Below are 27,931 nucleotides of genomic sequence, written 5' to 3' on the forward strand. Positions count from 1 at the left end.
CGGGGGCGGGAATGGCGCCGGTTGCCCCCCCCCCCCCCCCCCCCCACAGGGCGATTCTCCGGCCCACAATGGGCCGAAGTCCCGCTGCTGGAATGCCTGTTCCGCCGGCAAGAATCAAACCACCTCTCTTACCGGCGGGACTAGGTGGCGTGGGCCGATCTGGCCCCTGGGAGTGCCCCCACAGTGGCCTGGCCTGCGATCGGGGCCCACCGATCCGTGGGCGAGCCTGTGCTGTGGGGACACTCTCTTCCCTCCGCCTCGGCCACAGCGTTCACCATGGCCGACGCGTAAGAGACACTCCCCCATGCGCACGCGCGGGGATGACGGCAGCAGCCACTGACACTCCCGTGCGTGCGCGGACTTCCGCCGGCCGGCGAAGTTCTTTCGACCCCGGCTGGTGTGGCGCCAAATGCCTTTCCCGCCGGCGGCGCGCCAACCACTCCGGCGCGGGCCTAGCCCCTCAAGGTGAGGGCTTGGCCCCTCAAGGTGCGGATTTCCGTACCTTTGGTGCGGCCCGACTCCGGAGTGGTTCCCGCCGGGACCCCCGCCCCGCCTGGTAGGGGAGAATCCCGGCCCAGGTGTCAGGTTTCTGTACCTGTTGGTTTACTACCACATTATTTTTGTTGCTGATGTTATGATCCCAGCCAAAGTTATGACTGGGCAAGTCATATCCTGGAATGTAACCTGGCTTGTCGGATCTTTTTTTAAAAAACTGTGGAGCATATTTACTGAACAGATTCATATGAGTCTGCTGTTGGTATTTTACAAAATGATAAAACATTTATAAAACAAGAAACATGAACCATATTATATTAGACAATAAAAAGGTTGGAAAGATTTCAACACAAACGCCAAGAAAATATGATTCAAACTCACGCTATCCTTTTAACCCAACAATACCTTTACAGACCCAGCACTCCAGTGAAGAGGTACCACAATTTCCACAGCAAAGGATAGAGCTGGTTCAGTTGCAGAGAGGCTTATTTTCCACTCTTTAGAAACTAGATGTATCTTTTTTTAAAAAATATTTTTATTCTCCTTTTTCACATTTTCTCCCAAATTTACACCCAATAATAAAGAATAATCAGTAATGAATGTAATGTCAATCCCCACATCAATAACAACAATCCAATCCTCCCACCAAACCCCCAAACATTAACCTGCATTTTAACATAAACAAATGACAAAAAGAAATCAGGAATCACGCATTGTCACCATTAACACATACAGTCCCCCTCCACCCAACACTTGCAGGCCCCAACCCCCCTAATGTTCGATGTAATCCAATTCTCGAAAGTGTATAATGAATAACGCCAATGAATTGTAGAACCCCTCCATCTTTCCCCTCAGTTCAAATTTGACCTTCTCAAGAGTCAAGAATTCCAGCAGGGCCCCCCGCCACGCCAGGGCACAGGTTGGAGAGGTCGATCTCCATCCCAACAGGATCCGCCTTCGGGCAATCAACAAGGCAAAGGCTACACAATCTGCCTCCGCACCCGTTTCCAACCCTAGCTGGTCCGACACCCCAGTTTCACGTACACCACTTTCGAGATTACCCTAAAAACCTCCTTCCAGTAATCCTCCAGCTTTGGCCGACCAAAACATATGAACGTGGTTTGCTGGGGCCCCCCCAGCAATGTTCACACACATCTTCTACCCCCGCAAAGATGAAACTAGATGTATCTTTAAGTTTAAGTTATATTTTTATTTGTGCGTTGAGAAAGGTGAACCCTGGATTTGGTTTCATTTTAGAGGTTTTGTGAAATGGAGCCGGCAAGTCTGGGGCCCAGTTTGTATACATGGATTATTCATGAGGTTTTGACGGGTTGGTAGCTTACAGTAGAAAAAAAACTGCGGTTGCCTAACACCAAACGTCCACAGAGACACGGAAAACAGAAAAGCAGTTTGATTTCAATGGACAGGATCCACTGAAACTTCCAGGGAAGGCAGGACAGGAGCAGCAGAGAGCAAATTTCTCAACAGAAAAACAAAGAAGAAAAGTCCTAAAACCAGGGAGTGAGACAGGGAAAGGTCCCCAGACAGTTCAGTCAAAGGACAAGGACAGGAATCTGGAACAGATCCTGTTTAGTGAAGTTAAATTAAGGAGCAAGGAAAAAGGCTCTGAATTAAAGAGAGAAAGCTACAGGGAGCAGTATCAAGGCCAAGTGGGCTTGCGAGAAGCCAGAAGACCCAAGAAGGCTGCCATAGGTTGGTGACTCCTTACTGTGTTGTGAAGCAATAGGGTTTGGGTGGCACTGCTAAGTCTCAGAGAGTGAGTGGAAGGCAAAGCTTGAATGCATGTGGCAGACCAGAGTATGTGGATCCTTGTGGAAGACATCCAAGTGAAAGCACCAGTTGGGGGGAGATTCCATGGTGAGTACTTTGAGCGTTGAGATTGGAAACCCTCGGGAGAAAGACGAAGTTCAGTGAGACCTGGGGCGACATTCTCCGACCCCCCCGCCGGGTCGGAGAATCACCGGGGGCTGGCGTGAATCCCGCCCCCGCCGGTTGCCGAAGTGTCCGGCACCAGAGATTCGGCGGGGGTGGAAATCGTGCCGGTTGGCGGGCCCCCCCCTGCTCGATTCTCCGGCCTGGATGGGCCGAAGTCCCGCCGCTAAAATGCCTGTCCCGCCGGCGTAAATTAAATCACCTACCTTACCGGTGGGACAAGGCGGCGCGGGCGGGCTCCGGGGTCCTGGGGGGGGCGCGGGGCGATCTGGCCCCGGGGGGTGCCCCCACGGTGGCCTGGCCCGCAATCGGGGCCCACCGATCCGCGGGCGGGCCTGTGCCGTGGGGGAACTCTTTCCTTTCCGCCTCCGCCACGATCTCCACCATGGCGGAGGCAGAAGAGACTCCCTCCACTGCGCATGCATGGGAATGCCGTCAGCGGCCGCTGACGCTCCCGTGCATGCGCCACCCGGAGATGTCATTTCCGCGCCAGCTGGCGGGGCACCAAAGGCCTTTTCCGCCAGCTGGCGGGGCGGAAATTCGTCCGGCGCCGACCTAGCCGCTCAATGTTGGGGCTCGGCCCCCAAAGATGCGGAGCATTCCGCACCTTTGGGGCGGCGCGATGCCCGTCTGATTTGCGCCGTTTTGGGCGCCAGTCGGCGGACATCGCGCCGTTTCCGGAGAATTTCGCCCCTGTTGTCTCACAGTGTAACGAGTGTCTGGGGGGAGCTGATGAGAGAGCCATCAAAGTTACTTTGGGTGGCATCTGTTACTTGGGTTCAGAGTGCAGTGTGCCTGACCACAGATTGCCTTTTAGTTCATTTGGACTGTATGTTTACTGTAAACATTAGAGTATAATATAGATTTTGTAACGTGGGTTATTCTTACAAATCTGTATATATCTGTAATGGTATAGTTGTGGATGAAGGAGTAGTTCATCTTTTGTTTAATAAATGTTTTATTTATTTGTTTGTTAAAGGTTCATCAATAGACTCTGTGGAAGGAATTTTCTCTGAATTGCACTGATTCCAGTCACTGGTGTAAACATTGGTCTTTTTGCCCACTTGCCATAATGGCCTGTTTTCGCTCTGTGTCATCCACTTCCCACCTCATTAACTATATAGGCTTGGGAAACACAGGTCTCATTGGCAGCTGGCCTCTGTATCACCTGCAAAGCCAAGAAGAGTGTGTGGTATTATAGGTATTACGGTGCCTGATAGGCTAAAGCACCATTGGTGGAAACTGTATGCTTTCTATTTGTTAGAGTGTATGATAGCTCCGCCCTGATAGGCGAGGTATAAGAACCCGTGCCACCCCAGCAGCCCTCATTCTGTACCTGAGCTGCTGGGGGAAACATCTAGCTTATTAAAGCCTTCAGTTGGACTACAACTTCGCTTCAGTGGTCATTGATTGTGCATCAATTTAATAAGCTAGTTTTTTTTAAGAAGAAAGGATGGAACTCCGAATCAAGCCGGAGTGTCTGCAACTTAGCCCCCATGCGGCGAACTCTGCGGCAATCTTTAAGCACTGGCTGCCGTGCTTTAAAGGGTATCTCGAGACGGCCGAAAACGCATCCACGGGAGAGCAGAAACTGCACGTCCTGCACTCAAGGGTGAGCCCGGAGATTTACACCCTCATCGAGGAAGCAGAAGACTTCGATGCAGCAATAGAGCTGCTATAAGGACACTATATTCGCCCGGTAAACCAGGTCTACACCCGACACCTGCTTGCAATAAGGTGACAAACCCCTGGTGAATCGCTGGAGGAATTCTACCGGGCACTCCTGGTGTTGGGCAGAAGCTGCGGCTGCCCGCAAGTTTCGGCGAGCGAACACACGGAACCCTTAGTCTGGGACGCTTTTGTGACAGGTATGCTATCGTCAAATCCGCCAGCGCCTGTTAGAAAAGGACACCCTGCGTCTCAGGGAGGCACGGGCCCTTGCAAGCTCCCTGGACATGGCCTCCAGGAACGCCCGGGCTTACGTTCCCGACCGCGCGGCACCCCCTGGGTAGCATGGAACCCCTCCGCGTCCGACCCCGAGACTTGCCCCATTCCCCCACAGGTCTGTGCTGCAAGGCCAAGCACCCCCGCCAGCGCTGCCCAGCCCGCGCATCCACCTGCAAGGGATGCGGCAAAAAGGGCCATTTCGTGGTGGTAGGCCGGGCCCGGGCGGTGGCCGCGGTCTCCAGCGGCGAATGCGGACCGCAACCACAAACTTCACCACATGCCCTGTGCGGCCAGCGGTCGCCGCCACCTCCATATCCCAGGGCCACGTGCGGACCTCGGGCGCCGTCATCTTGTTCCGCGGACGCCACGTTGGAGGGATGGGCGCCGCCATTTTGTGCACCACCAGCCATGTGCGACCAATGGGAGACGCCATCTTGGATGAACCCCCAGGACCCCAACGCGGCTGACCACACACTGCCCGGACAGAACTCTCAACTGCTGCGATTGGCCTCGGTGACTCTGGATCAGTCTCGGCCTTGAACACCCTCAACTGCTACGACGACCGTATTCATCAACGGGCACGGGACGTCCTGCCTAATTGACTCTGGGAGCACGGAGAGCTTCATACACCCCGACACGGTAAGGCGCTGTTCTCTCCTCATCCACCCCGTTAATCAAAAAATCTCACTGGCCTCTGGTTCACACTCAGTGGAGATAAAGGGGTTTTGTGTAGCAAACCTCACAGTCCAGGGAAGGGAGTTCAAAAACTTCCGTCTCTATGTCCTTCCCCACCTCTGCGCGGCCACACTACTGGGTTTAGACTTCCAGTGCAACCTTCAAAGTCTGACCTTCCAATTCGGCGGCCCTATACCCCCCCTCACTGTCTGCCGTCTCGCGACCCTTAAGGTCGACCCGCCACCAGGAGCAGATGCTACAGTGCCCAGGACCGGATCTTTATTAGGTCAGAGGTCCAAAGGCTTCTGAGGGAAGGGGTCATTGAAGACAGGAACAGCCCCTGGAGAGCTCAAGTAGTGGTGGTAAAGACCGGGGAAAGCATAGGATGGTCATCGACTACAGTCAGACCATCAACAGGTTTACACAGCTGGACGCGTACCCTCTCGCGATATTGGAGGCATTACCTGGCCGGCAGGAGATTCACTCTCCTCACTGACAAACGGTCGGTGGCTTTCATATTTGATAATGCACAGCGGGGCAAGATAAAAAACGACAAGATCTTGCGGTGGAGGATCGAACTCTCCACCTACAACTACGAGATCTTGTATCGTCCCGGGAAGCTAAACAAGCCTCCTGACGCCCTGTCCCGCGGTACATGTGCCACCACACAAGTGGACCGCCTCCGAGCCTTCCACGAGGACCTCTGCCACCCAGGGGTCACTCGCTTTTTCCATTTTGTCAAGACCCGCAACCTGCCCTATTCCATCGAGGAGGTCACGACAGCCACTAGGGACTGCCAAATCTGCGCGGAGTGCAAACCGCACTTCTACCGGTCAGAGAAAGCGCACCTGATAAAGGCTTCCTGTCCCTTTGAATGCCTCGGCATAGACTTCAAAGGCCCCCTCCCCTCCACCGACCGCAACACGTACTTCCTGAACGTGATTGACGAGTACTCCCGGTTCCCATTCGCCATCCCCTGCCCCGACATGACCGCAACCACCGTCATCAAGGCCCTCCATAGCATCTTTGCACTGTTTGGGTTCCCTGCTTACGTACACAGTGTTAGGGGATCCTCCTTTATGAGCGACGAACTGCGTCAATTCCTGCTCAGCAAGGGCATCGCCTCGAGCAGGACCACCAGTTACAACCCCCGGGGTAATGGACAGGTAGAGAGGGAGAACGGAACGGTCTGGAAGACCGTCCTACTGGCCCTACGGTCCAGGAACCTCCCAGTCTCCCGCTGGCAAGAAGTCCTCCCAGATGCCCTCCACTCCATCTGGTCACTGCTTTGTACGACCACCAATCAGACACCTCACGAACATCTCCTTGTCTTCCCTAGGAAGCCCTCCTCTGGGACCTCACTCCCGACCTGGCTGGCAGCACCCGGACCCATCCTGCTCTGAAAACACGTGCGGGTGCACAAGTCGGATCCGTTGGTCGAGAGGGTCCGCCTGCTCCATGCTAACCCCGAGTACGCCTACGTGGCGTACCCCGACGGCCGATAAGATACCGTCCCCCTACGGAACCTGGCGCCCGCCGGAACCCCATGCACATTCCAGCCACAGTTCCACCCTCCCCTCCACCGCAGCACCTTACAGGAGGATCGGTCCTTCCGCCGCTCCCGTCTAGGCCCCCCGCACCCACCGACGCCCCCCGCAGGCGCTCCCTTCCCAGGTCAGCCGGTTTCCCCACCAGCGCCGTCTAGGGGTGACGAAGCTGCCATGGAGATCGAAGCCACGCTCCCGGAGGCACAGATGCCCGAGCCTCCAACGGAGTCACCACCGAAGCTCCGACGATCACAGAGGACGGCCAGGGCCACCGATCGACTCATTGCTTCATTTTAACTGTAATCTGTAAATATAAACCATCAAATGTACATAGCTACCAGACTTGTAAATAGTTACTAAATACTGTACGGAGGTATTACGGTACCTCCATAACTAATTATACCATGTTATGTTTTGTAGTTTCTGGCCACCACCCCCGCCGGACTCTTTTTTTTAACAGGGGGTGAATGTGGTATTATAGGTATTACGGTACCTGATAGGCTAAAGCACCATTGGTGGAAACTGTATGCTTTCTATTGGTTAGAATGTATGATAGCTCCGCCCTGATAGGCGGGGTATAAGAACCCGTGCCACCCCAGCAGCCCTCATTCTGTACCTGAGCTGCTGGGGGAAGCATCTAGCTTATTAAAGCCTTCAGTTGGACTACAACCTCACTTTAGTGGTCATTGATCGTGCATCAGAGTGCTGCCCCCAGATTCAGTGATGCATCCCTGGAACAGCTTTTGGACACTGGAGGTCCGCCATGATGTCCTCCACCCCTGAACTGCCCGCAGGAGGGGTAGAAAGATCACCAAACCACTTGGGAGGTGTTGTGCAGTGTCAGCATTGCAGATAAGTGATCGGCATCCAGTGCAGAAAGAGGATGAATCTCGTCTGTGCTGCCAGGGTAAGGCAACCATCCCATCAGTCTAAACATTCATACTCACAAGCCTACCACAGGTTCACCGACATGTCACACTGCCAGCTCAAGGGACATCACCACTCACTCTCTCACACACCCTCCATCTAGTCTCATCTACTCTGGAGATCACCTCGTCATCCCATCCATGGCTCTACTCAGTACACAGACACACACACCTGGCATCCTTCTCATTTGGCACGGCCTCTGCCTTTCTCTCACTCTGTTCATCTGTCTTCATGCAGGACAATAAAAGGGAAAGGTTCCAGACCGTAGAATCCCTACATTGCGGAAGGAGGCCATTTGGCCCATCGAGTTTGCACTGACCCTCCAAAAGAGCAGCCTACCTAGGTCCACTCCCCTGCCCTATCCCTGTAACCCCACCAAGCCTGCACATCTTTGGAGCTTAAGGGGTAATTTAGCATGGCCAATCCACCTAACCTGCACACCTTTTGGACTGTTGAAGGAAACAGGGGCACCCGGAGGAAACCCATGCAGACGTGGCGAGAACGCGCAAACTGCACACAGTCACCATTGTTAGGTATCAAACCCAGGTCTCTACCCCTGTGAGGCAGCAGTGCTAACCACTGTGCCACCCCACATGGTGTGCCGGACATTAAGCTCCTACTTTGCTTTGAAGACCGCATGTAGCAGATGGCCGGATGCTACGGAAACAGCGAGTGAGGATCCTGCACCAGATCATCCCTCTGACAACTCAACTGTGGGTCCACAGGTCACTGTGTTGTGGGGGCCATGTACTAATAATCTACACATTTGGCACGTCTCCCTTAGACAACCTTGACTCCGTATCCAGCGCTGACACTACCTCGGATGAGACCCTGAGGACAGAACCTTTGAAGACCCGTCACAGTGCTCACCGACACCCTTCACCAGCGCAGCAAGTACACTTTGGTGGTACATATATGTAGAGCAGGCTCAAGATCACTTTCTGGTGAGCACAAAGCACAATCAGTTCCATAATAGACGAAGGAGATAGGGACATCTGAGGTCAGTGGCACTGCTGGAGGCAAAGGACCTGCTGAGTCCGAGTCAGATGATGAGCCTCTGCACTCGGCCCTCAATCTATTGTTGGAGCTGCAACGAAGATCACCGAAACATCAGGATGGGATGACAGCTGCACTCCTCCGGTTGTAAGGCACAAGGAGGAATCCTTCTACCTTCAGTCCAAGGTGATTGCACCGCCATGCCACGCACCAAGTTCAACATTGGTATGATAGCAACTGCCATTGTGACCTTGGTCCAGGTCATCTGGCCTGCACGGACTGAACTCCATTGCTGATGCTGCAGTTGGCCTCCAACAGTGTCAGCACGAGAGGTGTGCAGGGCAGTTCGATCTCACTCCAGCTTCCCCTTCTTCTCAAGGACCCAGCCAGCTACCCAGAGGAAGGAGTACTAGCAACTCAACACTCTTAGGCCACACACTCGGGTGACTCCAGTGACTCCATTGCAGTCAGCAGACTGCCTCCACCTCCACTGTGGATGTCAGAGGAGCACCAGCAGGGTTAAGAAGGTTAAGAAATTCTAGTTTCATCACTTAGAACATAGAACATTGCAGCGCAGTACAGGCCCTTCGGCCCTCGATGTTGCGCCGACCTGTGAAACCACTCTAAAGCCCATCTACACTTTCCCTTATCGTCCATATGTCTATCCAATGACCATTTGAATGCCCTTAGTGTTGGCGAGTCTACTACTGTTGCATGCAGGGCATTCCACGCCCTTACTACTCTCTGAGTAAAGAACCTACCTCTGACATCTGTCCTATATCTATCTCCCCTCAATTTAAAGCTATGTCCCCTCGTGCTAGACATCACCATCCGAGAAAAAAGGCTCTCACTGTCCACCCTATCCAATCCTCTGATCATCTTATATGCCTCAATTAAGTCACCTCTTAACCTTCTTCTCTCTAACGAAAACAGCCTCAAGTCCCTCAGCCTTTCCTCAAAAGATCTTCCCTCCATACCAGGCAACATTCTGGTAAATCTCCTCTGCACCCTTTCCAATGCTTCCACATCCTTCCTATAATGTGGCCCTGTGAAAGAGCACCCCATTTAAGCCCACGCCTTCATCCTATCCCAGTAACCCCACCAAACCTTTTTGGACACGAAGGGCAATTCAGCATGCCTCATCCACCTAACCTGCACATCTTTGGACTGTAGGAGTCGGAGAGTGCTGTCTAAAATTTGGATGTCAGTGTGTGTAGTTCACTGCATTGCTGCCCAAAGCCGCTTTGCCTGACTGATTGGCAGCAGGTTCGCCAACTGGATTGCATCGTGTGCTCTCAGCTCAGGTGCAGGCATTCTCGAAATCCACGCTGCAAGGATGTGTTGTGAGCTTGAACCATGGGGGAGACTGGTTCAAACCTGAAAGAAGACATTGAAAGGAACTGTGAATACCTCTACCATTTATTGCTCCATGGCCTGCTTTCACAAGGAGATTGTACCGCTTTCCCACTCATCAAATTGTTCTGCAACCCACTGAAATGCTCATTAATTTGCAGTCTGTGCCTGAGGGATGAAAAGGTCCGGTTCATTTTGTGGCACTCTCATGCCTCTTGCATTTCTTGAGTGGACGGATAAGCTAGGGGCCTGACTCCAAGCATGTCAATGTAGCTGCATCTAAACTTCCTCAGCTGCAGATGCATGCTCACTTGATACAAGCTTTACCTAACGCATGGCCATTCCCAACCCCCTCCCCCTGCCACTGTATGTGCATTACCATTGGACAGTGCTACCTTGCCTCACCCATAGTGCAACCCTTGCCCAGGCCCCGCAGCCAGTGGGCAGAAAGCATCTTGCATGTGCGCCGCCTGTTCCTTTAATGTGCCGATCAGAATTGCGTACAGTACTCCAGCTGTGGCCTCGCCTAAGTTCTGTACAACTCCAACGTGACCTCCCTGATCTATGCCTCAATTGACAATGGCAAATGTCTCACAATAGAATTTGTGTAAAATGTCAGTATCACTCATTTTATAGCATTCTCATTTCTGGGTTAAATTATGTTGAATCGAAGCTCTGCTCCAAGACTTGATCATGCAATCTAGACTGACTGCAGTGCCTGTATTTTCCAAGTAGCCTTTTTTTCGATGAGACGTTAGAACAAAGCACATCTGTTTATGTGGATGTAAAACATGCAATGGCACTATGGCCAGAATTCTATGCCCCCACTGCCCAAAATCAGCCGCAGGCTTACAAAACGGGTGAGATGCAAGTGGCCCTGTGCCAACCATTTGCTTGTCGCCACTGGAATTTTACTAGTGACAGGTGAAGTAGTGGGCAGTCTGGCCTTGGGCCAATTGAAGATCTCAAGTGGCCAATTAATGACTTACCCTAGTGTCCTTAATGCGGGTTCAGAGGTGAGGGGGTTGGGGGTTAGAACATACAGTGCAAAAGGAGGCCATTTGGCCCATCGAATCTGCACCGACTCACTTAAGCTCTCACTTCCACCCTATCCCTGTAACCCAACAACTCCTCCTAACTTTTTGGACACTAATGGCAATTTATCATGGCCAATCCACCTAACCTGCACATCTTTGGACTGTGGGAGGAAACCGGAGCACCCGGAGGAAACCCACGCACACACGGGGAGAACTCCGTGCAGACTCCGCACACACAGTGACCCAGCGGGGAATCGAACCTGGGACCCTGGCGCTGTGAAGCCACAGTGCTATCCACTTGAGCTACCGTGCTGCCCTCAGGTTCCTCCTGTTCAGGCAGTTGATTGCCTGAGCCGTAAAAGTAGCGGTGTGGCTTCCAGGGCCAGCTGAGGTGGACTCACTCTTGACTTTCCAGCTGGTGGGCAGGGTCACCGCCATCATTTTCAACCCTAGTCTATGTGGTGCTTCTGATATCGACCTAATATTCCCTCCAGAACGAATATAAAAAGCAGATCAGCTGGCCATTTACGTATTGTTGTTTATGTGACGTTCATGTGTACACATTGGCTGTCATACTTGCCTACATGTATATTCTTTTTCAAAAGTGCTTTGGGACACCCTGAGGCCAAGGTGAAGAACTATGGGCAGGATTCTCCGTCCCGCCACACCTGGTGCAGCAGCAACCCAACACCCCCCCCCCGTCGTCGTCGGGAAATCCGCGGGCGTGAGTGCGCAGCCGGCGAGGCGGGAGATCCCACCGACGGAGAATCCATATGTTTCTTCTTCCGTCTTTGAAAAACCTTTTAATTAATTTGTCACACATTCTATAAACTTTAATTAGTTGCCTTTCATGCAGAACGTTGTGAAATTCTTTTTAGCAGCTGTGCATAATTTTTGTTACAGTTATTGTGGTTAAGATAATCTTGATGGGGACTTCCGGTTGCGGTGATGCCTAGCTAGCCGCACGTTTCGGCGGCTCCAGCTCCGACGGACCTTCGGGCTCTTTTAAGAGCCCCAACGGGGAATTTTTCGACGACGCAACCCGGTGTGGGGTGTGTGAGAAGGGAGTCGTCGTCCCCAAACGAAGGAGGAAAAAACCGGCGGCGGCGGCTGCAGCGCGAGGAATCGTCGACCAAAGGGTCAGAAAGAGAGAAATACAAGATGGCGGCGGAGAAAGCGCAGGCGACATGGGGGCCTGAGCAGGATGAAATAGTGAGACGGTGCGTGGAGCTGCTGAAGAGGGAGGTGCTGACACCGATGCTACAGGCAATTGAGGGGCTCAAGGAGACTCAAAAGACCCAGGAGACAGAGCTCCGCGTGGTGGAGCAGAAGGTGACAGATATTGAGGACGAGATCCTGGGCCTGGCGGTTAAGACACAGACGCACGCGGCACTTCATAAAAAGTGTACTGAAAGGATCGAGGCCCTAGAAAATGGAGCGCGAAGGAAGAACCTTTGGATACTGGGTCTCCCTGAGGGTGTGGAAGGAGTGGACTGTGGAGCGTACGCAAGTACGATGCTGAGCTCACTGATGGGTACTGAGGCCCCTACGGGCCCCTTGGAGGTGGAGTGGGCAAATCGGATTCCGGCGAGAAGACCAAAAGCGGGAGAACCACCCAGGGCGATAATCGTGCGATTTTACAGCCTTAAGGATAGAGAAGAGGTCCTGAGATGGGCTAAAAAGGTGCGGAGTAGCAGATGGGAGAATGCAGTGGTACGGGTATACCAGGATTGGAGTGCGGAGGTGGCGAGAAGGAGGGTGAGCTTCAACCGAGCCAAAGAGGTGTTGCATAAAAGGAAGGTGAAGTTCGGGATGCTGCAGCCGGCAAGACTATAGGTCACGTATCAGGAGAGACACCATTATTTCGAGACGGCGGAGGAAGCATGGACCTTCATCAAAGAAGAGAAATTGGATCGGAACTGAGGGACTGATGCTGCAGGAAATGTTATTGTTAATGTTATGGTTGAAGTTAATTGAGAAGTAAATTGGGAAGGGGGGAGACATTGGGGAAATGTGGGCGCCGGTGAGGGGGGAAAGACGGGACATAGTTGGAGAATGGGGAGGGGGAGGGGAAAGGGAGCTGCGCCATAAGAGGCGGGTCAGGTAAAGGGATGTTCCCACGGCAGAAAGAATAAGGCGGGAAGACAGGTGCAAGGCGGATGGGAGTTCCCCACACGGGGGGGTCGAGGAGTGAGCAGGAGTAGCCGGGGTCAGTTGAAGTCAGCTGACTTACGGAAGTAATATGGGGGGAGCAATCATGCTAGAAAGAGATCTAGCGGGGGGGGGGGAGACAACTGGGTTGCTGCTGCGGAAATCCAAAAGGAAATGGCTAAAGAGTGGGTGGGCGGGGATGGTGTGCGACGCTGGGGGAGCGAGCGCGGAGGCGGGATATGGGACTGGCCTAGAGAAGGTAATGGCTAGTCGACACGGGAGGGGGGCAGGTAGCCCCCTAGTGAGGCTGACCACGTGGAACGTGAGAGGCCTGAACGGACCGATAAAAAGGGCCCGAGTGCTCGCGCATTTGAAAGGACTAAGGGCAGACGTGGTTATGCTCCAAGAGACGCACCTAAAGGTGGCGGACCAAGTTAGGTTAAGGAAAGGATGGGTGATACAGGTGTTCCACTCAGGACTGGACGCAAAGAATAGAGGGGTGGCCATTTTGGTGGGGAAACGGGTAGCATTTGAAGCAAAGAACATCGTAGCAGATAGCGGAGGTAGATATGTAATGGTGAGTGGCAGGTTGGAGGGAATGGAGGTCGTGTTGGTTAATGTGTATGCCCCAAACTGGGACGATGCGGGATTTATGAGACGGATGCTGGGGCTTATACCGGACCTGGAGGTAGGAAACTTGATTTTAGGAGGGGACTTTAATACGGTGCTGGACCCGGGGCTAGATAGATCCAGCTCAAGGACCGGAAGAAGGCCGGCAGCGGCCAAGGTACTTAAGGGGTTTATGGACCAAATGGGGGGAGTGGATCCATGGCGATTTCTTAGACCTAGGGCTAGGGAGTTTTCCTTCTTCTCCCATGTCCATAATGTGTACTCCCGGATAGATTTTTTTGTTTTTGGAAGGTCGTTGATCTCTAGGGTGGAAGAAGCTGAATACTCAGCCATAGCGGTTTCGGATCATGCCCCACATTGGGTGGACCTGGAATTAGGAGAGGAAAGGGAGCAGAGAACACTCTGGCGATTAGATGTGGGACTGATGGCGGATGAGGGAGTGTGTGCAAGAGTGCGGGGGTGTATTGAGAGATACCTGGAGGTCAATGACGACGGCGAGGTCCCTGTGGGAGTGGTATGGGAAGCACGAAAAGCAGTGGTCAGAGGAGAGCTGATCTCCATTGGGGCCCACAAAAGGAAAACAGAGGCCAAGGAAAGGGAAAGATTACTGGGGGAGATTTTAAGGGTGGATAGGGAATTTGCAGAGACCCCGGAGGAGGAATTGTACAGGGAGAGGAGACGACTCCAGACGGAATTTGACCTTCTGACCACCAGAAAGGCGGAGGTACTGTGGAGGAAGGCACAGGTATGAATATGGGGAAAAGGCTAGTCGCCTGTTGGCTCATCAATTGCGAAAGAGGGCAGCAGCGAGGGAGATAGGAGGAATTAGAGACGAAAGGGGAGACACGGTGCGAAGGGCAGGAAAGATAAATGAGGTGTTCAAGACCTTCTATGAGGAACTGTATAGGTCTCAACCCCCAGAGGGAGAGGAGGGGATGCGGCAGTTCATGGACCAATTGAGGTTCCCGAAAGTGGAGGAGCGGGGGGTGGTAGGCCTGGGGGCACCGATTGGGGTGGACGAGGTTATTAAGGGACTGGGAAGCATGCAAGCAGGGAAGGCCCCGGGACCAGACGGGTTCCCGGTGGAATATTACAGAAAATATGTGGACTTGTTGGCCCTGTTGATGGTGAGGACGTTCAGTAAGGCCAGGGAAGGGGGGACTCTACCCCCGACGATGTCGGAGGCGACGATATCGTTAATTTTGAAGAGGGATAAAGATCCGTTGCAGTGCGGGTCCTATAGACCCATTTCATTATTGAACGTGGACGCCAAATTGTTGGCAAAGGTACTGGCATCGAGGATAGAGGACTGTGTCCCGGGGGTGGTGCACGAAGACCAGACAGAGTTCGTAAAAGGGAGACAATTGAATGTTAACGTGCAACGACTATTAGGGGTGATAATGATGCCCCCAGTGGAGGGGGAGGCAGAGATAGTGGCGGCAATGGACGCAGAGAAGGCATTTGATAGGGTGGAGTGGGAGTATTTATGGGAAGTGTTAAGGAGGTTTGGGTTTGGGAACGGGTTTATTCGCTGGGTTAGACTTCTTTATGGGGCTCCAACGGCAAGCGTAGTTACAGGTCGACATAGATCGGAGTATTTCCGACTATATAGGGGAACAAGACAGGGATGCCCGCTGTCTCCATTGTTGTTCGCGTTGGCAATTGAACCTCTGGCCATGGCGTTGAGAGACTCCAGGAAATGGAGAGGGGTGATTAGAGGGGGAGAAGAACACCGAGTCTCGTTATACGCGGATGACCTATTGTTATACGTGTCGGACCCAGCGGGGGGGATGATAGAGGTTATGCAAATTTTGAGGGGGTTCGGGGATTTCTCGGGGTATAGGCTAAACATGGGGAAGAGTGAATTATTTGTGATACATCCAGGGGACCAGAGTAGAGAGATAGAAGGCTTGCCTCTAAGGAAAGTGGAAAGAAACTTCCAATACCTGGGGATTCAGATCGCTAGGAGCTGGGGAACCTTGCACAGACTTAATCTGACACGGTTGGTAGAACAAATGGAGGAGGACTTCAAGAGGTGGGACATGCAGCCTCTATCGCTGGCGGGCAGGGTGCAAGCAATTAAGATGATGGTCCTCCCGAGGTTCTTATTTGTATTTCAATGTCTCCCTATACTAATCACCAAGACCTTTTTTAATAAAATAGACAGGAGCATCACGAGCTTTGTGCGGGCAGGGAATGTTCCGAGAGTAAGGAGGGGGTTCCTTCAGCGTAGTAGGGACAGAGGAGGATTGGCACTACCGAACTTGGGCGATTACTATTGGGCCGCCAATGTGGCAATGATACGTAAATGGATGATGGAGGGTGAAGGAGCGGCGTGGAAAAGACTGGAGAGAAAGTCCTGTAAAGGGACGAGTTTAGAGGCGCTGGTGACGGTGCCGCTACCGATCTCACCTAAAAAGTTTACCACGAACCCGGTGGTGGCGGCAACATTGAATATCTGGGGACAGTGGAGGCGACAGAGAGGGGTGCGGGGAGCCCTGGTGGGGTCCCCAATCAGGAACAACCATAGGTTCGCCCCAGGAAGAATGGATGGAGGATTTCAGAGCTGGTACCAGTTGGGAATTAGGAGGGTGGGAGATTTATTTATAGATGGGACTTTTGCGAGCTTGGGAGCATTGGAGGAAAAGTATAAGTTGCCCCGGGGAAATTTCTTGAGATATATGCAGGTGAGGGAATTTCCGTTGCCCCCGACACAGGGGATACAGGACAGGGTGCTTTCAGGGGTGTGGGTCGGAGAGGGCAAGGTGTCAGAGATTTACCGAGAGATGAGGGAAGAGGGGGAGGAGTCGGTGGGCGAACTAAAAGGAAAGTGGGAAGAAGAACTAGGGGAGGAGATAGAGGAGGGTGTGTGGGCTGATGCCCTAAGCAGGGTAAATTCCTCTTCCTCATGCGCCAGGCTTAGCCTGATTCAATTTAAGGTGCTACATAGAGCACACATAACGGGAGCAAGATTGAGCAGGTTCTTTGGAGTGGAGGACAAATGTGGGAGGTGTGGCGGGAGCCCGACAAACCACGCACATATGTTTTGGGCGTGCCCGGCACTGGAAGGGTATTGGAAGGGAGTGACGGGAGTGATTTCGCGGGTGGTGAAGGCCCGGGTCAAACCAGGCTGGGGGTTAGTTCTATTTGGAGTTGCGGAAGAGCCGGGAGTGCAGGAGGCGAAAGAGGCCGACGTTGTGGCCTTTGCGTCCCTAGTAGCCCGGCGCAGGATCCTACTCATGTGGAAGGAGGTGAAACCCCCCGGACTGGAGGCCTGGGTAAATGATATGGCGGGATTCATTAAACTGGAGCAGATAAAGTTTGCCCTGAGAGGATCGGCTCAAGGGTTCACCAGGCGGTGGCAGCCATTTCTCGACTACCTAGGGGAACGTTAGAGGGAAGACAGATGACCAGCAGCAGCAACCCAGGGGGAAGGGGGGGGTTTAGTTTAGTTTAGGTCAAAGATAATGGGGTTTTGTTACTTGTGTATTGTTAAAAATTTCTGTATTATTGTTGCGTTTGCTTTGTAAGAGGGGAAAAATTGTTGTTTGGGGAAAAATTTTCAATAAAACATATTTAAAAAAAAAGATAATCTTGATGAGCAGGAAACATGATTATGATAAATTTTATACATGATTTTAAAGTAGCTTGTAACATTCTAAAGTTTCTAATAATGTCTTATTTTCAGAGATTCTTTTGACTCCAATCCAAAAAGCTGAATCACACGGGACAAATTTCCTCAGACAACAAACAGATTTTATAACTTGGCCCAAAACATTGACAAAAGATGTTCACGGTAAGTAACATTTTTGCCACTGGGCACTTAATAATAATAATTGCTTATTGTCACAAGTAGGCTTCAATGAAGTTACTATGAAAAGCCCCTAGTCGCCACATTCCGGCGCCTGTTTGGGGAGGCTGGTACGGGAATTGAACCCGTGCTGCTGGCGTTGTTCTGCATTACAAGCCAGCTATTTAGCCCACCGTGCTAAACCAGCCCCTCAGCTGATTACAGCTTCGAGTCCAGGGCTCAAAATCAGTTCAGATGTATGGTAGAAATAACCATATGTTAAGCAAATCGTGATGTAAACACAGCTTGTAGTGGAAGAAGAGTCCAAGGGAAAATATAAATTGTGTAACATGGAGACATTTAAAATGACTCTTTGCCCTCATACTTCTGGAGCTTTCTTTAATGAAGTCGCGGCGAGTCCATACCGAGTTGTATCAAAGAAACGTAGGTTTATTTACAAAGCTATAGTACACAGCTCCAAGGTCGTAATAGTCAGTGCCGAACTGGCTGACCTTGTGTACAACATAGATTGAGCACAGTACGAAGTCTTACAACACCAGGTTAAAGTCCAACAGGTTTGTTTCGATGTCACTAGCTTTCGGAGCGCTGTTCCTTCCTCAGGTGAATGAAGAGGTCTGTTCCAGAAACACATATATAGACAAATTCAAAGATGCCAAACAATGCTTGGAATGCGAGCATTAGCAGGTGATTAAATCTTTACAGATCCAGAGATGGGGTAACCCCCAGGTTAAAGAGGTGTGAATTGTACCAAGCCAGGACAGTTGGTAGGATTTCGCAGGCCAGATGGTGGGGGATGAATGTAATGCGACATGAATCCCAGGTCCCGGTTGAGGCCGCACTCATGTGTGCGGAACTTGGCTATAAGTTTCTGCTCGGCGATTCTGCGTTGTCTATATATGTGTTTCTGGAACAGACCTCTTCATTCACCTGAGGAAGGAGCAGCGCTCCGAAAGCTAATGACATCGAAACAAACCTGTTGGACTTTAACCTGGTGTTGTAAGACTTGGTACTGTGCTCACCCCAGTCCAACGCCGGCATCTCCACATCAACATAGATTGAGTGAAGCGTTCACTGTCGATTCTGGTGCCCCTGGCCGCCGCGGTTCCTGAGAGTGTAGCACCGTTGTGAGTCTTCTCCCTGGACCTCAGGGGAGGTGTCTCTTCGAGCTGCAGTGCTTCTTGGCCAATGGGTCTGAACATGACGTTACTCAGGTGACAACTGTGTCCCATTGGTCCTGCTCTTGGGGGTCGTTATTCACCTGAATGGGAGGCGGCCAGCACTATATACATCATAGTCCATGGAGCCCTGGAGTTCCTGGACTCTACGGTTTCACAAGAGAGGGATAATTCTATTGCCCTTTTTCAATCCAAATACAGTTCCGCCAACAATTTCCGTAATGGCACACACTAGGCAATCTCGCTACATCTCCGGGAGGATGGGCCATAGATTCCCTCCCCAACGAAGGAGCTCGTACCCCGCAAGAGACACGGGAAAGACAATCATTCCCACCCAGTAAGTCCCATGTGCCAGGTTATGACACCAAAGACAAGCTGAATGCTCTGCTTGGAGCTGGCATGGGCATTCCAAAGCAGTGCATGTGAGATAGGAACAAATAGCAGACCTCACTCGTTGCATCCAGGTGCTCTCAAATCAAAATGTGGGAGGAGAATAGTGTACATGGTCACGTATGGCTCTAAAAGGGAAGTTACAGCAAAGATTTTTCATGATTGGAAAGGTGTTTCATTGGATTTCATCAGAGATCTCAATGGAGTCCACACGGTCAACAAGACTGGAATATCTCCTGTTTGGAGTAGGGTGGAGCAGAATCTTTACCTATCCCACTGAATTCAGACCGAAGAAGCTCAGCGGCACTGGAGACACTACTGCAGCATCAGAATTGGCAGTGGCAATGAGAGATTTTATAGCGACAAAAATGTCCAGAAGGCCAGATCTACTCTCCTACTGATGGCCTCAGCAAAGACTAGATCCCTTTTATAAGGCCATGAAGGAGTGCACGCAGATTAGTTCAAAGAAACTTTATTTACAATGACTATTATATACAACACTTGGTAGATCCCAACTGGGTCTGCCTTACTGGTGCCTAACTGGCTGGTTTTCTACATCATACAACCGTATAGTATTTACTCAGTTTCCTCGCTCTCCCTTAACATATTCTGAAAGGTTCACAGGGAAGTTAATTGCTCCCACTCCATCAGATACATCCCCGCCCCCCCATCCAAAGGCCGAAGAATCCTCCGAAGAGAAGGAGGGGGCTGGACTCTGCGTCAGGCTGGGCATCGTGCACCCGAGGTGCCAGATCGGTTGGCGTGTATCAAGAAGGCAAATGTCTCTTCCGATTGGAACGAATAGTGGATGCTACACCAAAGACCGCTGAACAGTTGATTCCCCATCTGAAGCTTGTGTTTCCATTTTCTCCTCTCCCATATCGGTGTCTTGACCCCCCCTTGAGACTCTGCTGTGGCCTGCTCTGACACCAGAGTCGGCTGAATGACACGGAGCTGGTTGTGGCACCCTTGCGCACCTATGTCAGGAAAAATGATACTGGGGTGGGTTCAAAGCCTCAAGTCAAACAACAGGAGGAACATTGAACCCTAAAACGGACCGGTAAAGTCAGATGCAATCGTGCCCACGGCCATCCTGGCCATTTCCAAGGGTGAAGGTGCTCCTGACAGATGGAGCATTTTTGAGCATTTTCAATGTCCGCATCCAGGCTCAGCCAACAGATGTAACTGCGTGCCAACATATTCATTTTGGACACCCCTGGATGCCCATTGTGGAGTTGCTTCAAAATCAGCTGCTGGTCTTTTTCTGGAATGATGACGCACATACCCCATAGCAGGATACCATCGCCCACACTAAATTCGGACAGTTTTGACGGAAACGCCCTTAATTCGCCGGTAGCTGTTGATGCTGACCTCCACATAACACAACGTGTCAAACATTTGCAAGAATCAGGTCTATCTGAGTACATTCACTGATCCGAGATACCGTGACCAGCAAAGAATCCATGAAGTTTAGAATGGTGACCACTTCATCCGCCCTGGGAGGCAATTTGGGGCTAGACAGTAAAAGTAAATTACTCAATGCGTCGGCGTTCGCTATCTGAGTCCCCGTTCGATGCTCAAACATATATTCATAGGCGGCTAACAGCAGGACCCAGCATTGGATCCTCGCGGAGCCAATGGGTGGGATCCCCTTGTCCTCTTTAAAAAGACATAAGAACTAGGAGCAGGAGTAGGCCATCTGGCCCCTCGAGCCTGCTCCACCATTCAATGAGATCATGGCTGATCTTTTGCGGACTCAGCTCCACTTTCCGGCCCGAACACCATAACCCTTAATCCCTTTATTCTTAAAAAACTATCTATCTTTATCTTAAAATAAGAACATACAAGACGAAGTAAACGCTTATGGTCTGTAATAATATTGAAGTGACGGTCATAGACTGACTGGTGAAATCTTTTCACCGCGTAGACCACCGCAAGACCCACCTTCTCGATCTGCGCATGTTTTTGTTCTGCCGCAGCCAGTGTCCGAGAGGTGAAAACGATAGGTCATTCTTCGGCATTCTCCATCCATGTGACAGGACGACCCCAATACCATAAGACGACGTGTCGCACATGACGAGTAAGATTTGGTGGAATCGTAGTGGATCAGTAACCTGAACACAATAACTATTTCTTCACCTGTCGAAACACAACATCCTGCGGCCTTCTCCATGCCCTCACCTGATTCTTCTTTAACAGGAGATGTAAGGGGGCCAGCATGGTCACAAGGTACGGGATGAATTTGCCATATTGGTTAACAAGTCCTAAAAAGGAATGAAGCTCTGTGGTGTCCGTTATGGTAGGGGCCTGCTGAATAGTACGCATGTTTTCCATGACGGGATGTAAGCCTTGACGTCCACCCGGTTACTGAGGTAGACCCTTGCATTGAAGACACATTTCGCCCACCAGACTCCAGACCAGAGAACCATTTCAGCACTGCCTCAAGGTTTTCCAGATACTCTTGTTCGATCACCCCCGTGATGAATGCGTCATCTAAGTAGACTGCCCCGCACGGCAACTCTCTCAGAATGTTCACCATTACTTATTGAAATATAGCACAAGCAAAGGACACACCAAAAGGCAGTTAACTGTATTCATAAAGTCCCCTGTGTGTATTTTTAAAAAATTATTTTTATTGGTTTGCATTTTGTAGAGGACATTGCAGAGGACATTAAACAGTAGCATAGAGACCTTTACAAAATGTGTATATATTTTATACATATGTGTGTGTGTGTACAGTAAGGGAATATGATACCTATATAAAAGCCCAGGAGGGGAGCAAAGCCCAGGAGGGGCACAGGTTTTGGGGTCTCCTGACCTTGGCCACTCCCTCTGTGCCATTCCTATGCTGTGTGTCACCTGCTGGTATTAGAACACACCAAGGTGTACTTCTGGCAAGTTTATTCCTCCACACATCGCTGCCATTTGTTCCCTCCAGTACCCCTTGTTTGCATTGTGTCCTGGTTGTTATTCCCTCCTCCCCTTCCCTTTTCCTACCCTCCTTCCCACTCCCTCCCCTCTCTTCATCCACCTCCCCCCCCCCCCCCCCCCACCCACCTTTTTTTCGTTCCATTGGCGGTATCAGTTCTAGTTTCCTCTCTTGCTCCCGCAACCGCCCCCCTATTGGTTGCCGGTTACAAACAGGTCTTGGAACAGGCTGGTAAATTGCTTCCACGTGTTGCCCTTGGCAGAGTCTAGGGAAGTCTCCTGTTGGGATAGCTCAGCCTTCAGCCAATGTGTCGGGCCTTTACAGCGCTCGGTCTAGGGTAGGGTAGTGGTCGGGGAGGAGACCCGCACAGGGAAGAGGCCCCCACCCCCACCCCTAGAGCATTTCCTTCCATGCCTCCTATTTCCTGTATCCGTCGCTCTGCGCTTTCCTGTTGTAGATTCGGGGAAGGTTCGGTCAATGTTTCTTCTGGGTGGCTGCCTGGTTAATGCCACAAACTAAGCAATCTCACAGCATTTCATGCAGGAAAGAACTCTGCAATCTTCCGTAGCCTTGACAGATTCTCAGGGACTGACTCACCAGGGGCCATTTCCGTGGTATAAACAATACCGCTGTACAATAACAGATGGAGTGGTGGAACCAGGTTAAAGTGCTGCCCCAGTAGAGCCACTAGTTGGTCGAAGGTTTGTGTGTTGCGTGCTGCTGGATACACAAGGACATTTGTGCGCCACAGGCAGTCACTAAGGTGACTGTCTGGCAATCATTCTCTGTGACATTGTTTGCCATGAAAAAGTAGTGCATTCGTTCCACATACTGATTCCAGGCTGACGCCAAAGACATCTTACCATCCAAATAGAGGCATAATGAAGAAAACAATTCCAACCTTGATCCAACAGGAACTCGGAACTAGCTTACCCGAAGGAATACCAGCGTTGATAGCTATCCAGTTTGAACGTTGTTGCCCGTTTTATAAGGCCACAAAGGAGTAGTTCCAAGAAATTTAGTTTATTTATAATAACTATTATATACATCACACGGTATCCCAATTGGGTCTGCCTTGCCAGTTCCTAACCGGCCGGCTTTATATATCATATAACTATACATTGTTTCAAGGTCCCCCACCCCCTTAATGAGGAAGTTCCGAATCTCCAAGGTTCACGGAGAAGTTAATTGTTCCCACTCCATAAGATACTTAAAGGGTTATAACCTTTTAAAAAATAAATTTAGAGTATCCAATTTTTTTTTCCCAATTAAGGGGCAATTTAGAATGGCCAATCCACCTACCCTGCACATCTTTGGGTTGTGGGGGTGAGACCCATGCAGACAAGGGGAAAATGTGCAAACTCCACACGGACAGTGACCCATGGGCCAGGATCGAACCTGGGACCATGGCGCCGTGAAGCAGCAGTGCTAACCACTGTGCCACCGTGCTGCCTGTGGGTTATAACAATCCCTCAGCAGGTGTTTCTCTCTGAGACAGATTAGAGGTCCCTCTTCCACCACTAGGGACTGTAATAACCATCACAAGACCCATGGGGATGACCCAATTCATCGTCCCATGGAATATGATATCCCTTACTGATAGGCGGAGACCCATCAACTGGGGCTCATAGAATTAACCCTTAAAAGCCAGCCATAATTGGGACCGGCGTGATCGCTAGTCCCAGTTGGGCCCTATGTACTGTACGCCGCTTTGTGGCCTTTTCTTTTGGGTATAAATAAACCTCTGTGTGATGAACGGTTCATCACACTCTGTTTAAATCACCTTTTATCTTTTATACTGGTGACGAGGAAAAACTACAGCTCCGCTTCTGGATATCCGGACCACACTTGAATCCCTCAGCACAAGAGAAAGGTTAGAAAGAATTTTAAAATGACGCTTTTTGGAAGACTAGAGGCCTTTGACGCAGGTGTGGACGATTGGGCGCAGTATACCGAACGGACGCAATATTTCTTCCAGATAAATGGTATCGGCGGAGACGACCGGAAAACATAATAGCCCTGCAGAGCAACAACTTTCAGTGTGATCAAAACCTTACCGGCCTGGCAACCCTAGATTCTAACACCTTTGATGAACTTGCAGAGCTTGTCGCAAACTATCACAAACCTAAACCATCAGTGATCGTACAGAGATACGGGTTCAACATAGCCAGGCGGGCCCCAAGAGAATCGGTCACAGAGTTCCAGCACCTTCGCAAGCTGACTGAGCATTGTGACTATGGCCCATCCTCCCGGAGATGTAGCGAGATTGCCTAGTGTGTGCCGTTACGGAAATTGTTGGCGGAACTGTATTTGGATTGAAAAAGGACAATAGAATTATCCCTCTCTTGTGAAACCGTAGAGTCCAGGAACTCCAGGGCTCCATGGACTATGATGTACATAGTGCTGGCCGCCTCCCATTCAGGCGAATAAAGACCCCCAAAAGCAGGATCAATGAGACTCAGTTGCCACCTGAGTAACGTCATGTTCAGACCCATTGGCCAAGAAGCACTGCAGCTCGAAGAGCCACCTCCCCTGAGGTCCAGGAAAAAGACTCATAACGGTGCTGCACTCGCAGGAACCGTGGCGGCCAGGGCATCAGAATCGACAGTGAACGCTTCACCCTGATCGGGCGACACAACTACCCCGAGCCGGGACTCTAAATGTTGCCCAGCTTGATGAGGATGATTGCATGCAACTAAATTGCAAGACAGTACCAAAAGTAGCGCCAATTAAGATAACCCTCCAAGTGAATGGCCACCCCTTGGACATGGAAATAGATACAGGGGCTGCTGTTGGTCACTGGACAACATTCATTCTGGAAAATTCTGCCCACTGAAATGAGCGAACAAGCCACTCGGTTTAAGGGCAGTTAGGGATGGACAACAACCTCGCCGGTGACACATCCCAGGATAGAATGTTTCAAAAACATGCTTTGACCAACCTTCTTTCCAACGCCATCATGCAATTAGATTTACTGGCCCATCACCTGAATGCTATCTAAGGGGCATTACAGTATGTCACAGGGCTGGTACATCTTTCTGAATAAGTAACTGTACTGCAAGAAATTCATTGCATATAAAACACTTCAGGACATATCTGAGAAAGTGCAATAAGTGGTATTTATAATTGCAAGCTATTTCCAGAAAAGGTCTCTCAGAGGAATGGTAGTGTAATGGTTGTGCTATGGAACTAACAATCCACAGAGCTGAACTAATGTAGAGAATGCGAGTTTAAATCCCACCACGGCAATTTGAGAATTTGATATTCGGTGTTTAAAAATTGGAAATGTGACTCCAGTCCCACCGTAATTTTATTAACCTGTGTTCTGAATTGTGTTCTGAATTAGCCTCAAAATAGTATCAGTCGTAAAAGGTGGGCTTTAACGAACTGAACTGCCGAAGGAACTCTTTCTTGCTATTTCTTTGCAATACTTATCCAACTTGCGGGATTATCGCCATTTTTAAAACTTGCTTGCAGGACGTCTTTTGACACCAAAGAAGAAATCTGCGTCTGGTGCTTTCCCCAAACAGCGAAGAGGCGACACATTACCACGTGAACCAGCCAAAGGACAAGGTTGTGTAAATAACGAGAAAAATTAGGGCAATTATTCAAATCTGTAAAGCTATGCTGGTGGGATATTTTTCTTAAATTGTGATTAAGAATATTTTATTATATTATTCTAAATGACTTGCTGAATGCTCGTTTCTGGTGCAATCTTTTTCACTCAGATTGAGTTTTGACGTGCGTTCCCACATACAAAATGTGCAAATATGAGAAAAAGTTTATAATTGTTCCTGTAGTACTCATATTGATTGTTTTGTAATTTTAATGATCATTAAAGGTAGGAATTTTAATTAACGTGTGACTTACTATAGGTAATCAATAGACTGCAGAGAGCTGAGTGGCAATTGCCATCAGAGCAGCCAATACCAACATGGCACAGTTTGGACCATTCAGCATGAACAGCATGGAGTGAATTTTCTGATTGTTTTATGATAACGAGGGCCTGTGGCACTACAGCTTTGAAGGTCCTGCTTTTACACCTGCAATTCACTGAGGGTTACTGGGACTGAAATTTATACGGCACAGCTGTTATCAGGATCAGTGGAGACTGGTGAAAATTAGTTCCTGCGCATCAAGACTCTAGAGAATTTCATTAGCAATTTCTGAAGCTTTTGCAGCTATTATTTTTGATAGCCTCCAGCCTTTTATCTCCACTACCAACCTGTGCTGCCACCTCGATCCTCACCCAAGATGTATAAGGAGGCCATTAATTATTTTGTCTCTGAGATTGACATTAGCCGTCTCTGCCTGATCTCAGCCTCCCCTTCAAAAGAATCCAAATATTTTCTGCGAAGAGCTCCTGTCTTAACTGTTTATCCATATTATTCTTTCTTTTCTCTCTCCCCTTGCCCCCTAGATTCATCTTTAGATTGCCTCCTATACCCCTGAACCCAATTCTACTAACAGGCTGCTCACCAACTTCATGCTTGGCACCTATTAACATTTTAAATTATTTCTTCCTCCTTGGCTGCTGTTCCCTGCAGCCCCACACTAACCACCCCCACCCCCCGCAGCACGTTCCCCATCAGCAAAGGGTGTGGGGCACTCAAAACACCTTGAAGTCAGCGGAAGATCTCGCTAGCGGCCAATGGTATGCTGCCTCCACCCCTGGAAAATACACGGTGGATGGACCAGAAAATTCCACCCCCCATCTCCAGGTTCATTTTCCTCTCCACAGCTATTGAACACGTTGCTTCCCCATACGCACTCATCATTTTTGAATCTCTCTCATTGGGTTTCCTCCCTGCCCCAGCATTGAAATGGCTCTAATTAAAGTCACAAATAACATGCCCATGGCTGGCAATGGTGCGTTTTCTCTTGATATCCTTAGTGATTTCTGCAGTTTTTAACAATTCAGCCGCCCATTATCTTCTGACGACTCTCCTGCATTGGCTAGCTGAGTGCTCTGTGCATACTTTACTTTACCTATCCAATCATAATCAAAGCATCTACAGCAATGGGTTCTTTTTCTGCTCTTACACTATTACCTCTGGAATTCCTCAGGTCTCTCCCCTGGGTCTTCATTTACATGCATCTTCCAAAGTCATGGCATTTTGTTCTACATGTATCTTGTTTGCACATAACTCAGACTTCCCAGGCCTCTCTTCTTCCCTCCACTGCCTCTGTTTTATCAGTTCTCTTACTGACTTCCAGTTCCGAATAAACCACAGTTATCTTCAGTGAGACATTAAGACGACCAAAAACCATTGCTTTTGGCCCGTCCTATAAATACTTTACCCTCGCTAATAATTACAACTCCCTCCTGGATAAATGCTACAGGTTTAAACAAACTGTTCACAACCATTGTTATTATTTGACCTGAAGCTAAGTTTCGAGCCGCGTACCCTCTCCATCACAAGATCGCTCTACCTGTACCCCTCCATCACTGTCTATCTCAGCTCTGCTGCTGAAACCCTTTTGTCACTTAAAGACTAATCCAGTGATTGCCTTTGCATCTTCCACCCTTTATAACGTTCAACTCAACCAAAACTCTGCTACTCAAATCCTATCCTGTATCAAATTCTGTTCACCCATCTAACTAACTTACTAACTAACTTCTATTCCTCCAGTACAGACATTTTAAATTCTCAATTTTGTGTTTGAATCCCTTCATGGGCTAGCGCCTTCATAGTGCAACTCTCACGACCATCATAGGTAGCCTTAGCTTCAGCTAACTAGTCCCCAGCTCTAGAATTCCCTCCCTAAACCTCCTTGAAAGCAACGTATTTGGCCAGTCATCCCTCCTAATATAACCTTCCATATCTCAACATCAATTTTCATTCATCTGATTACACCTCTATAAAGTGCCTTGGGACATTTTTCTACATTAAAAGCACTTTGTAAGTGCAAGT

At 50.1% G+C, this 27,931-nt stretch overlaps 1 protein-coding gene across 1 annotated transcript in view; it reads left to right on the forward strand.

Annotated features, from left to right (window-relative positions):
- The window catches only part of terb1 (telomere repeat binding bouquet formation protein 1), a 221,014-nt gene that overhangs the window by 149,514 nt on the left and 43,569 nt on the right, over window positions 1-27,931 (forward strand). The window contains exons 19-20 of the mRNA XM_072517804.1: window positions 17,400-17,507; window positions 25,494-25,589. Of these exons, the coding sequence (XP_072373905.1) occupies window positions 17,400-17,507; window positions 25,494-25,589 (204 nt within the window). The remainder of the gene's footprint in view (window positions 1-17,399; window positions 17,508-25,493; window positions 25,590-27,931) is intronic.

This window comes from Scyliorhinus torazame, chromosome 10, assembly GCF_047496885.1.
Source record: "Scyliorhinus torazame isolate Kashiwa2021f chromosome 10, sScyTor2.1, whole genome shotgun sequence".
NCBI classification, from domain to species: domain Eukaryota; kingdom Metazoa; phylum Chordata; class Chondrichthyes; order Carcharhiniformes; family Scyliorhinidae; genus Scyliorhinus; species Scyliorhinus torazame.